Here is an 11,914-nt window from a genome sequence, read left to right as displayed (position 1 = left end):
CACCCCTGTGATGGAGGATCAGAGTAAAAATATTGGAAAGGGCTCTCCCTGGTGGCATAACAGGCTAAAGCACAGCACTGTGGCTAGCGACAGTTGCTTCAGTGCCAGTTCAATCCCCGTTCCCACCCAACCCCCACCCCCAACTCCAGGTGATCCACATGGTGCAGCAGACCTGGCCTGTCTCTCCTGCTGCCCCCCTCAGTGTACTTCATCACTCAGCCTGTTCTGCTCCCCACTCTGTCTCTGGAGAATACTCTCACTACCCCTGCCCCTCTGGCCTGTACCCCAGTTCTGTATGCATAAATAAATCTTTTTTTTTTTAAAGTTGGAAAGGAGGAGCCACAATACCAGAAACCTGGCTCACAACGAAGCCTGAAGCTCGAGGCAGCGGAAGAAGGGATTAACATGGCCATTAATCAAGGTATAGGAATTAAAAATCCTTAGGGTCCAAGGCACAGACCCAAGCAAAGCATCCCACTGCAGTTAGTGTCATGGGATGCAGACCAGAGATAAAGATATAAGGGCCACAGTAGAATCTTCCCAGTCCCTTTCAAATTCTGCATAGCTAACTGAAATCAACAACAAACAAACCACTCCACAAAGGAGTGAGCCCTTCCAAAGAGAAGTCTATGTCAATGCAGTCTCTGCACTGGCACTGGGCAGCAGTCCTGCCATCTGTAACTATGCAGGTGCTTCTTCTCACCAATCTTTCCTTCTGCCCATCCTGCCTATGCAGGAGCACCTCACCCACAATTCTCTTCTTCCCCCAGGGCAATGGCCCTTCTGCCTGCCTATGACCTGTGACCATGCCGGGGCTTCTCCTCACCAACCTCCCTCAGCAGAAAGAGCTCTCCTCCCTAGCCCACCCACCCGCGACCACACAGGCCTCTTTTTTTAGCAAGTCTGTACCTTTCAGGACAGAGCTTGCATCTAGGCCAATGTCATTTCCTCCCCTCCCTTTTCATAATAAGTCTGCTCTTTTGGATAGAGCTAGTGTCTCTGTGTCATGGAGAAACTCACCTGGGAAACTTGCTGGTGTTGCTGAAAGAGGAGCTCAGTGAAACTTTAACAGATACAGGTTTCATGGACTCCACCCACTCCAGATACTGGAACTACAAATCCCGTCAATACCAATGAGAAGCACGCTGGGATGTGAGCAGCCAGGTTGGGATAAAATTGGACATGTGGGCTCCAGGGCTCTCTTGGCCTGGTGGTTCCTGGCTGGTCGTTTGGCTCTTGATCAGCTTTCAGTGTGCATTAGAGTCCAAGTCAGCAGAACTGGTAGGGCACTCTAGTTAACTTGTTTTTCTCTCTTTCTCTCCTGGGTTGTTCCTTTTCCTTTCCCCTTGTAAATAAACCCATTGTGGAACCTTTTTGTGTGTGTCTGCAGTACAATTGAATCTTAAGTGCATGGGTGAGGACCCAATGTGAATTGGGTTGCCCCATAACAAAACTTTCCACAGAGTGAACCAAAGGACCCCACTCTCCAAACCCAATATCTCCAGAAAATTTCATCAGCACTTACACTAAAACTGTTCTCAAGGTCATAAAGCCCTCTATGCTACTAAATACCACATCACATTCTCTGACCTCATCTTATTGACTATCGGCATCTATCTTAGTTGATTACTCTCTCTTCCTTGGAATACATTCTCCTCTTGTATTCCAAATCACTTGCTTGAACATCTTGCTATCATTTTGGCTGCTACTTCTGAATTTCTTTATCTGGTTTTTAGTTATCTCACTTCCAAGAATTTGAGGGCACCAAAGCTGAAATAAGTCCTCTTCTCTTCTCAGTCTTACTAAGATGAAGATTTCATTCAATTTTAAGATTTTAAATACAATCCATGTGCAATCATTTTCCAAAATTTACATCTCTAGCCAAGGCCTCTCCATTGTATACAAGACTCAAATATTTCCAGCAACATGCTAGAAACCTCACTTCACACAGCTACTGCCACCCAGGACCTCCAAACCCACTGCTCTAAATAGGTTCTGCCATCTGACACATCAAGACAAAACATGCTCTAGTACATAAGACCTTTAATGGGGAAGAACTTGAATACAATTAGTGTGCAATAAGATAAAGATAAGAAAAAGACAAGGAATATATTGAACAGTTTATAATCAAGCACCTTAAGTGGTGGCACAACAGGTTAAAGTGTAGGACTATGAAGCTATCTGCAGCCACCACAGCACAGCAAGTTCAATCCCCAGCCAGGGAGGTGGCCCAGCAGACTCTCCTGTCTGGCCTGCTGCTTGCTGCTCCCCTCAGTGGTATATTTCAGTAGATCTGCCTCTTCTTCTCCCCATTCTGTCTCTGGTGATCCCTCTCACCACCACCCCCACCTCTGGCCTGTACCCTAGTTCTTGTATGCATAAATAAGTAAATCTTTAAAAGAAAAGAGAGACTATAAAATGTGACTATTAAGATGATTTCAGCTGAATGTACCTATATATCCAATTAAATGTGGCTTAAGCTTTAAACAATTTATTTTCTTAAAAAACATAAAAGTCAGCTAACACATGCTGTCTGACAAGGTCCAAGCTTGTGGGGGCACACTCCTAAAAAGTTAGGGGTTCCCCAAAGCTGGCTTCTGCTGGACCCCTTTATTTTGTTTTGGCTACTCCTGTAATTGTAACAACTTTTTCATTCTAATGCATCTGATGAAGTCAAAAGTGATTTTAAAATTGGCTGTTTATTAAAAGCAATTGGCTGTTATTGTAAAACAAGGCAGTACTAAGAACATGTTAAAAAAAATAACCAGAGCTCTTCTCCTGCCCAGAACTGATAACCCAAATCCCATCACTCTACTTTCTTAAGTCTTTGTTGTTCATCCTTTAATGAGGAACTCTACTATGTCTCTTAGTGATAGATTTACAACTATGTTTTCCACCCTGGCCCTTGGCTTTACTTCATCTCTTTCACAAATAGGATGTCTTAATGAGAATGAATTTCATTAAATAGTAGGTAGGGTTACAGGGGCTTCATTTTAGCTAATCTTTCACTATGGTAAATATAGAAAAGTTAGTCTTAAATTTTATAAATTTATATACCTGTTTTGACATTAATAGATTAATTCTTTAGCTGTAAAGAGTAACAACTGAAATGAGGACACCTTGTTTAATAACTGTGTTTTTCTTTTAAGAATGATAAATGTTATAATCTTAGCTGGAAGTCAAAAAGGCCCCAAACTTCCTGGAAAAAAGACAATGATTGTTACCTTTCTGCTTAATGCATATGCTAATGTTATCCCACCGCTTTCTTGTAATGTATAAAGTCCTGCTAATACCAGAAGCAGGAGACACTTGCACCCAAGACTGACCCCCTTGTCTTCCTCCTTCCCCCTTCCCCCTGTTCCCCCAAAAATCTCAGCTTGCGCTGACTTGCCAAAGCCATTTCCCACCTTCAAAGACTGCCCGGCTGTTTGTTGCAGTTGGTCCCCAACAATAAGTCAATTCCATACATACTAAATCTTTTTCTGAATAACTAGGTAATTTTTAAATACCTTAAAATTTGATAACATACATCCTGAGAAAGTCAGCTTTAATCATATTAACCTAGGCTGTTATCAGGGATTAAATTAATTACCTAACAAAAAATTAGACTTTTTTTTGGCATGGAAGAACGGGGGTGCAGGCCAGAAGTGCAAGGGGGTGAGAGGATTCACCAAAGACAGAGTAGGGATAGAACAGGTGGTTTGGACTAAAAAAAAACTGCCGAGGGGGGCAGCAGGCGAAACAGGCGAGGTCTGCTGTGCTATGTGGGTCAGCTCCCTGGCTGGGGAGTTGAAGTCAAGCCATAGTATGATAATCCTGAGACTTAACCTCCAGGCCACGGGAGGCACCTAACAAAAATTGGAGCTGAAATAAATGAAATAGAAATCAAAGGCAATTCAAAATATCAGTGAAATAAAAAAAATTCTTTGAAAAAATCAACAAAATAAGACAATCCTCTGCCTAGGCCATAAAATATTGACATCCTAGGAGAACAAAACTGACATTGCACCATTAACCCTACAGAGGCTTTGGCAGTTAAGTAACTTAGGGTTCCCAAGGGAGCAGCATGTCCACAGGAACACTTTAAGGATGAATTTTAGAGCACAAAGGCATTGATTTTCTGTTCCACAGAGAAAGATGTTTAATTGTATTTTCAGAATACCTTTGGGAGAAAGAAGAGGAAAGAAAAAGTCTCCTCATTACTCTCTTCACTAGTGAAAAATAAACTCAAATGTTTTTTAAAGCTTTTTGGAAAAATTTTAAACATAAGAGAAATTAGAGAGGATAATATATTGAATCTGTGCTCATTACCCACATTCAATATTTTTAAATAATGGCTAATTTTATTTTTTCTAATTTTCAGCTATATATATTTTTAATTTTTAATTTCATTTTTGATAAATTACTGTTTCATGTCCTCATTAATAGCTATATCCCCTACCCACCCCCGGGGTATTTTAAATAGTCCAGAGATCAGTAGTTGTTGAACACTTACTATAGTATGTGTTATTTAAACAGTATTCTAAGTGTCGGGAGTATAACAATAAAAATTTGTACCTCCCTGGCGGTACAACAGGTAAAGCCCAGCACTCTATTCACAGCCACTGCAGCACCAGTTCGATCCCCGCCAGGGTGCTGACCCACGTGGCACGGGAGACCTCTCCTGACCCGCCCACTGCTCCCCTCAGCAGTGTACTTAGTCAATCTGCCTGTTCTGCTCCCCACTCTGTCTCTGGTGAATCCTCTCACCCCCACACACTTCTGGCCTGTACCCTGTTTTGTATGCATAAATAAATCTTTAAAAAAAATTAAAATGTATTTGTGATGTTGTTTTATAACAGGTTGGTCTCCAGGAAAAGGACAGGTCCAGGTTCCCTGCCTCACCCAAGGAAGGGTGGAGCTGAGCAGGGAAGAGACAAAAAACTGGGGAGGAAACTGGGGAAGGAAAGAGGAAGAATGGAGGGCAAGAAAGAAACCTGAGGGAGGCTCATGGAGACAAGTGAAAAGCAAATATACAGCAAGGGATTCCGGACCTGGGAATATCTGGAGGAAATGAATTCTAGGAAAAGAGAATAAGAAGAAATGTCCTAAAGTAGAAGAATGACTGCTTTCTTTCATTATTCTCCCTCCAGAGAAAACCTTGTATATCTTTCTTTCCAGTCTTAACCTTTTAAATATTTCTCACATGCCAACAAAGTGGAATTCATGGTCTTATCTGAATCCTGGCCAATCAAGTCAACTGTAAAAATATTTATGAGGCAAGGGGGAAAAATCTGAAATCTGACTGGATATTTAATGATATGAAGGTAATATTATTTTTATGAGGTATAATAAAGGTATTACAATTATGCTGGGGAAGAAAAAAATCCTTATCTTTTAGGTAAACATACTGACATTTATGGATGATATGAAGCCTGGAATTTTCATGAGTAAATAATCTGTTGGTGTTACAAAATGGTTGGGAATATAAAGTGAAGAGTGGATATGAATGAATGATTACTGAGTAATGAATTAATGGGAGTTCATGTCAATATTTTCTGTACTTTTGTGTTTGTTTGAAATTTTCTAAAAATAAAATAAACAATAATAAATAACATTTCACAATATATAAAACATCCTTTAAATATCTCTATTTAGGCCCTCCCTGGTGGTGCAGCAGGTTAAAGCATAGCACTTCCGCATGAGTTTGATCCCTGCCTGCCCCAGAAGTGACCCACATGGCACAGCAGACCATTCCTGACCCACCCGCTGCTCCCCTCAGCAGTGTACTTTATCAGTTGGCCTGTTCTACTCCCCACTCTGTGTCTGGTGAATCCTCCCATTGGCCTGTACCCAAGCTCTGTATGCATAAATTTTTAAAATAAGTAAATAAATATCTCTAGCTAAAAGCTTAGTTCAGTTGGCATTTACTCCACCAGCGAATGAGCACACAATCATCAATCCATGTGTGGGTTGTCATATACACAAGCACTGACAAGTTAACTTCATTATATGTTGCTTAGTTCATGATCTGTGTGTTTGTTAAGCAACCTGTTCTGTTACTATTATTGTTACCTGCAGTTCTACATTCCTTTACAAAGGTCAGAATTGCATCAGTCATAGGAGCCAAAACTTTCAAGTTGCCTCTCAAATCACTCAATAGAAGCAAGCTTGATCACCCTGGGAAGAGTATGCATCATGAGGTACGACCAAGAACCCCGGGGTGGAGGCTGATGAAAATTTTCTGCCAACTCACACATACAAGGTATGACCGGGAACGCCTGGACCAATGTATGACCCCAGAAGATGATCAGTGAAATGTCTTGTTGATAAAATTAGAACCATGGCTGGGAGTGTGGGGCATGGTTTTGATTATACTGGATTGTTAAGACAGATGAGAATTATATTTAAAAAAAAGATTTATTTATTTATGCATACAAGAGCTGAGGTACAGGCCAGAGATGTGTGGGGGTAAGAGGATTCACCAGAGACAGGATGGGGAGCAGAACAAGCAGACTGACTCAAATACACTGCTAATGGTAATAGTAGGTTGGTGAGGAGAGATCTGCTGGGCATTACATAGGTCACCTGGCCTGGGATCAAACTCATGCTGCAGTGGCTGCAGATAACTTCATAGTGCTGAGACTTAACCCCTTGCACCACCAGTAAGGCCCCAAATAAGACTCATGTCCCCATGAAGCCCTAGATGACAAAACACATTCTTTAGTTTCACCCATCTTTTTCTCCTTGTCTTCCTACCCCACAAAACATGCATGATGCTGCTGCATGATTTTTCTATGAATAAAAAGGCCAGGATAATACTTGTTCATCTGTTCTTTGACTCCTGTTTACCAGGATAGTATTGCCAGCACAACAATGATCAGTTGATAGATGTCAACAACACCTGTCTTGCAAATATAGTTTTTATTTCAGTTGCTATTTAAAGTGTTCTTATAATAACCAAGTATTTTAATATTTTTATTTTTAAGAAAAGAGAAATCTTCTCTTTGAAAAATGTCCTGACCATTCTGTTATAGGGCAATCACAGAGGCAAATGGGATGACCTGGGTCTGAATCCTCACCCATGCTCTTAAAAAAGAACATCCAGGGCCTCCCTGGTGGCGCAGCAGGTTAAAGCACAACACTAAGAAGCTAAAGCCACTTCTGCATGAGTTCGATCCCTGCCTGCCCCAGAAGTGACCACATGGCGTGGCAGACCTCTCCTGACCTGCCCACTGCTCCCCTCAGCAGTGTACTTCATCGATCTGCCTTTCCTGCTCCCCATTCTGTCTCTGGTGAATCCTCTCACCCTCTTTATCTCTGGCTTGGACTCCAGTTCTGTGTGAATACATAAATCTTTAAAAAAAAAAAAAAAAAAGAACATCCACCTGAGCTCTACACATATAATAAAAGACCCATAATATACTCTCTCTGTGTGGTGCAAGGGGTTAAGTCTCAGTGCTATCAAACTATGACCAGTCAGCTCCCTGCCCAGGTAGCGAAGCCACATGGGGCAGCAAACCTCTCCTGTCTTGCCTGCTGCTCCCCTCTGCAGTGTTTTTCAGTAGACCTCCTCCTTTGCTCCCCATTCTGTCTCTGGTGGATCCTCTCACTCTGTGCACCTCTGGCCTACACCCCATTCTTGTACGCATAAATAAATTTTTTAAGTCTTAAAAAAAAAGCTATAATGTGAATATGACCCAAAAAATACAGAACAGAACAATACCCAAAGGCAGGCAAACATAGGAAAGTTAGTAAAAATATTTATTTACAATGGAAATGAAAATAGGAGGAACACAGAGAGTGAGCAAGAGATAGAGATTAATTGGTCAATATTTCCTGCTGGTAAATGTCCTGACCTGGACCCTGGGTGCATGCTGAAGGCAGGCAAAATCAAGTTCCCTTCCAGGCCCACATGTGTTCAGTCTTATAGCAAGTATGACTATTTAACTCCACTCTAAGTTCCCAGCAATCCCCCCCATCAAGAAGTCAAGTGTTATGGCAGACTCATGGCATGATGTGGGTTGTATTTCAGCCTCTGGGATCTTTTTGGCATGGAGGTAGGGCCAGAGTCCATAAAATATCAGCTGGTATGCAGCAAAATGGATGGAGCTGGAGAAGATCATGCTTAATGAAATAAGCCAGAAAGAAAAGGAAAAATACTGGATGGTTTCTCTCATAGCAGGAATATAATGGAACAGGCAAGAAAATAATGATAATGATGAACAGCTATATACCAAAGACATTTTGTGGGGGCAAAGCAGGGAATGGGATCAAAAACAATGAGGGGAGGGAAATGCACTGGACTATGGTAAGGGCACATGGGTGATTTGGTGATGGGAAACCCAAGGGGATTGCAACTGGGATGCAATGCACAAAAATATGTAAAAATAAATTATTATAAAAAAATCAGCTGGTGGATTCAGGACATACTATTTCCCAATGATTCCATATTTTATACCCCACATGAGCTCTGTACATATAATAAGCTGATATTTTATGGACACTCCTACCTCCATGCCAAAAAGATCCCAGGGGCCAAGATACAACCCACATCATGCCATGAGTCTGTGATAATATACTCTGTACATGTGTTTCTCTGTACATGTATATTTAAATGAGATCAATGTGTAGTACATGTACCTTTTCAGTAAATAATGTAGTTCTTGCAGTATTTTATTGGTTAGGTTCTAATTCTAGCAAATATCTTATTTATCTTTGTATACCCAGAAGCTATTTCAATACCTAGCAAGTGTCAAGCACTTAAGAAACATCTATTCAATAAATTAATAAATGAAACTCAGGGCTACTTTATTTCTAGAAATATACTGTCCAGCAGAAACATCCATAAGACTGAGAAATGTAAGCTGACTTGTGCCTTCCAATTTGCTCAGCGCTCCACAGATCATTTGATCTGAAACCTAACAAACATAACATTCCTTGATTTAGTATTCACTTAATATAGTCACTCTAAGCCTAAATAGTAGAGAACAGTCAAATGCTGTTTTATTTTAGGATGTTTAATAAATTTTACATGATGTGCTCAGTAACCATCCCTTACTTTCATTCCATTCTGATCCTCTCCCACCTGCAAATATATATGAGAGAAGATGTGAGTATAGAACAGAACAAAGAAGTGAGTGAGGTTCAAGAATTAGGTCAGCAATAGTGTCTGAATTTGTGAATGGCTCTCACATAATGTTGGGTAATGTTTCTTAAATGCTGATTGAAGCATTTAAGCGTGATTTATTTTAAGGCAGTGTCAAAATATTTCTGGTGTCAAAATGACTTGATCAAAACATGTACCTATTTGATCACCACAGTAACAGTGTGAGATAAACAGAACCTGCTCTCTGGTTCAAAAAAGAGGACACTAAGGAAATGTGTCCTTTACAGAGATGGAAAGGACAAATGTTAACAATTTTTTGACCTAGTATACTAGGATAGTAATATTATTTTCTTACTGCCAAAAGATAACAATTTGTTCTGAAGTAGCTGTTCAAATAAAAACAGTCCTTGGGTTCTTAAACTGAGTATTTCAGTGACTTCCAAACTCAAAACCCCAGAGTGGGAGAGATTTGTTTGGAAGGTTTTGTTTGTTTGTTTGTTTTGAGGTACTTGAATAACTAACTTGCTCCTTGAAAAAGCAGGGTGCAGACATCAAAGGCCTGATTATACTGAATCCTTCTTTTCAGTCATTATTTAGACTAGTTCCCAGCATGCCACAACCCAAAGGAAATGATCCAAGTTCTGTTTAAAATTCAGAGACTAAAGCATTTACTCAGCACCCTGTTCACATTAGTGTTGGTTTATTCATCATTTAAAAGTTTTTTGGTAGCTTCTTTTTTGCAATAATCTGAGGCTTCTGTGAATTTTCTCAGAGCACAGAAAGCACCTCCCTGACCTATTTATTATGAAAAAAATGTCATGCCCCTCTGGAACGACCCTTGGGATAATCAAGATCCTTGAACATAATTGAATCCTGGAAAAGAATTTTACAGAAATACAGCTTTTCTTTTCTCCTTGTTTTGTTTTTGGATGGTGGTGATGAAGGGTACATTTGTTTCTTGGTGGAGAAGGTGAAATTTTAGAATAAAACTGACCCTTGCTGCTTATTGGTGATGACTTTCATCAAGCAGTAATGATTTTCTTCAGCTATGTTTCATCATCTAGGAAAGTATATTGCAGCTATCTGAAAGAATGTTCCTTGAATTTCCCAAACTAAAAAACTCTATAGAAAACACCTGAGGGCTTGGCTATGTTTGACCAGCAATGGAACTTAAGATCCTTATTTCTGGATTTTGGTGATGTTGAAGGAATACAACCCAGCCCACCGTCCCCATTCCTTCTGCTTCTGGTTTGGAGCTCTGGACCACAGCACTAGCCCTGGTCAATTTTTAAAAATAATTATTTAACAGTGTAACTTTTAGACCTAACTGATAGCTACAAAGCAGCCAATAAAGAAAAAAGATCACACACACACACACACAAATCTCTACAGAGCTGAGAGCAAATAAGAGCACCAAGGAATGCAGGTTATGTCTATACAAATTACAAAGGGCGAGACTTTTCTAAAGATATAGAAATTATATCTACCTTTTCGTAAGGGTCAGGCCCCAGCCGAACATAGGCATAATGAAGGAGCAGTTGCCCCAAGCAGAAGCAGATATTCGGGAGCGATAACCTCATGACTTGTCACCACCAGTTAACTCTAGCCAGGAAGAAAATTAAGTTTCAGTTCCTTGTCAAAATTTTACACCTGGCCGTTTCCCCCACTACCTAGGCCTATAAACCAACCCCCACTACCCTTCCTTCAGTACGACTTCTCTGACCTCAGCTCTCTCTGGGATCAGTGAACCTTGCCCAGGAGCGCAGAAATAAACCTACTTTTAGTTTTACCGGCCTCGCTATCTCTCTGCGTCCTCCCTACTGCGCGGAACCTATCACCTTTTGAGTACAGAAGGTGGAATGGAAAGAAGGGAGTCTGGAGCAGATATAGAAGAATAATCCCAAAGCAGAACCCTTCACACAAGATAATCTAACTCTCCTTGACAGGTGCCCGAGCAGAGAAGACTTTTGGTCCTTGCGGTAACGTTTACTTGGGAGGTTACAACAATGACGTCAAAGTTTACAACAATCCAGGTGACCCTGAGCGCCGGACTGCGGCACAGAAAATACGCTACTCTGTCTGCCGCCCCTCCCCCTCCCATTCCCGGGGGATTGGAGTAGCTTTGGAGTCGCTGACGCCATCCTTTCCCTCCTATGGTTTACAGGGAGCATGCGCCTCCTTCCTCACTTCCTCTCAAGGAGGGAGTCAGAGTAAGGCTACGCCCTAACAAACCCTGCCGGCTTCGCGTCACAGGAACTTCAGCACCCACAGAGCGGACAGCGCTCTCCTCCACCTGATGACCTGCAAGGCAAGTGCCCTGAGCCTTTTCTAATCCCCCCTATTCCAGTGAGCAAAACTCCAAAGGCAAATTCTCTGCCACCCTGCTTCACCGCACCCGCCCTCCTCGCTCTTCCTGTTTTTACTCCTCCTTTTCATTCATAACAAAAGCTACAGCTCCGGGAGCCCGGCGCCAGGCTGTTTCTGAGCCAAGAGTGAAAGAATGGGGTTCCTTTGGACCGGTACTTGGATTCTGGTGTTGGTGCTTCATAGCAGCCCAATTCAAGCTTTTCCGAAACCTGGAGGCAGTCAAGGTACGTATTTCCATTTACCTTTTATTTCGCCACGAAAGGTAGCCCTTGGTATAATCCGTGAACAGCAAATCTCCTTGAATTATTTTCTGATCAAATCATATCGACATATCACTTTGAATTTAGAGACAAAAGACAGATTCTCCTTCACTGTTTAAATGATAGAGCAGTAACACAGATTATTTGAAAGAGCTTATTTTTGAAAAGATGGCTTTTCCATCTAATAAAGTAGCTTGTT

The 11,914-nt window shown here is 41.3% G+C and overlaps 1 protein-coding gene across 2 annotated transcripts in view; it reads left to right on the top strand.

Annotated features, from left to right (window-relative positions):
* The first annotated feature begins 11,280 nt into the window (after window positions 1-11,280).
* Window positions 11,281-11,914, top strand: part of SCG3 (secretogranin III) — a 34,260-nt gene continuing 33,626 nt past the window's right edge. The window contains exons 1-2 of one of the 2 annotated variants that reach the window (XM_012728661.1): window positions 11,283-11,396; window positions 11,537-11,679. In XM_012728661.1, coding sequence (XP_012584115.1) covers window positions 11,589-11,679 — 91 coding nt within the window. In that variant the 5' untranslated portion in view covers window positions 11,283-11,396; window positions 11,537-11,588. Of the gene's footprint in view, window positions 11,680-11,914 lie in introns of both variants that reach the window. The other variant, XM_012728662.1, reaches the window with a different exon arrangement.

This window comes from Condylura cristata, unplaced genomic scaffold (genome assembly GCF_000260355.1).
Source record: "Condylura cristata isolate star-nosed mole 26May11 unplaced genomic scaffold, ConCri1.0 scaffold00023, whole genome shotgun sequence".
Classification (NCBI taxonomy): Eukaryota; Metazoa; Chordata; class Mammalia; order Eulipotyphla; family Talpidae; genus Condylura; species Condylura cristata.
The sequence above is the reverse complement of the archived record's forward strand: the minus strand, read 5'-3'. Positions and strand labels throughout refer to the sequence as shown.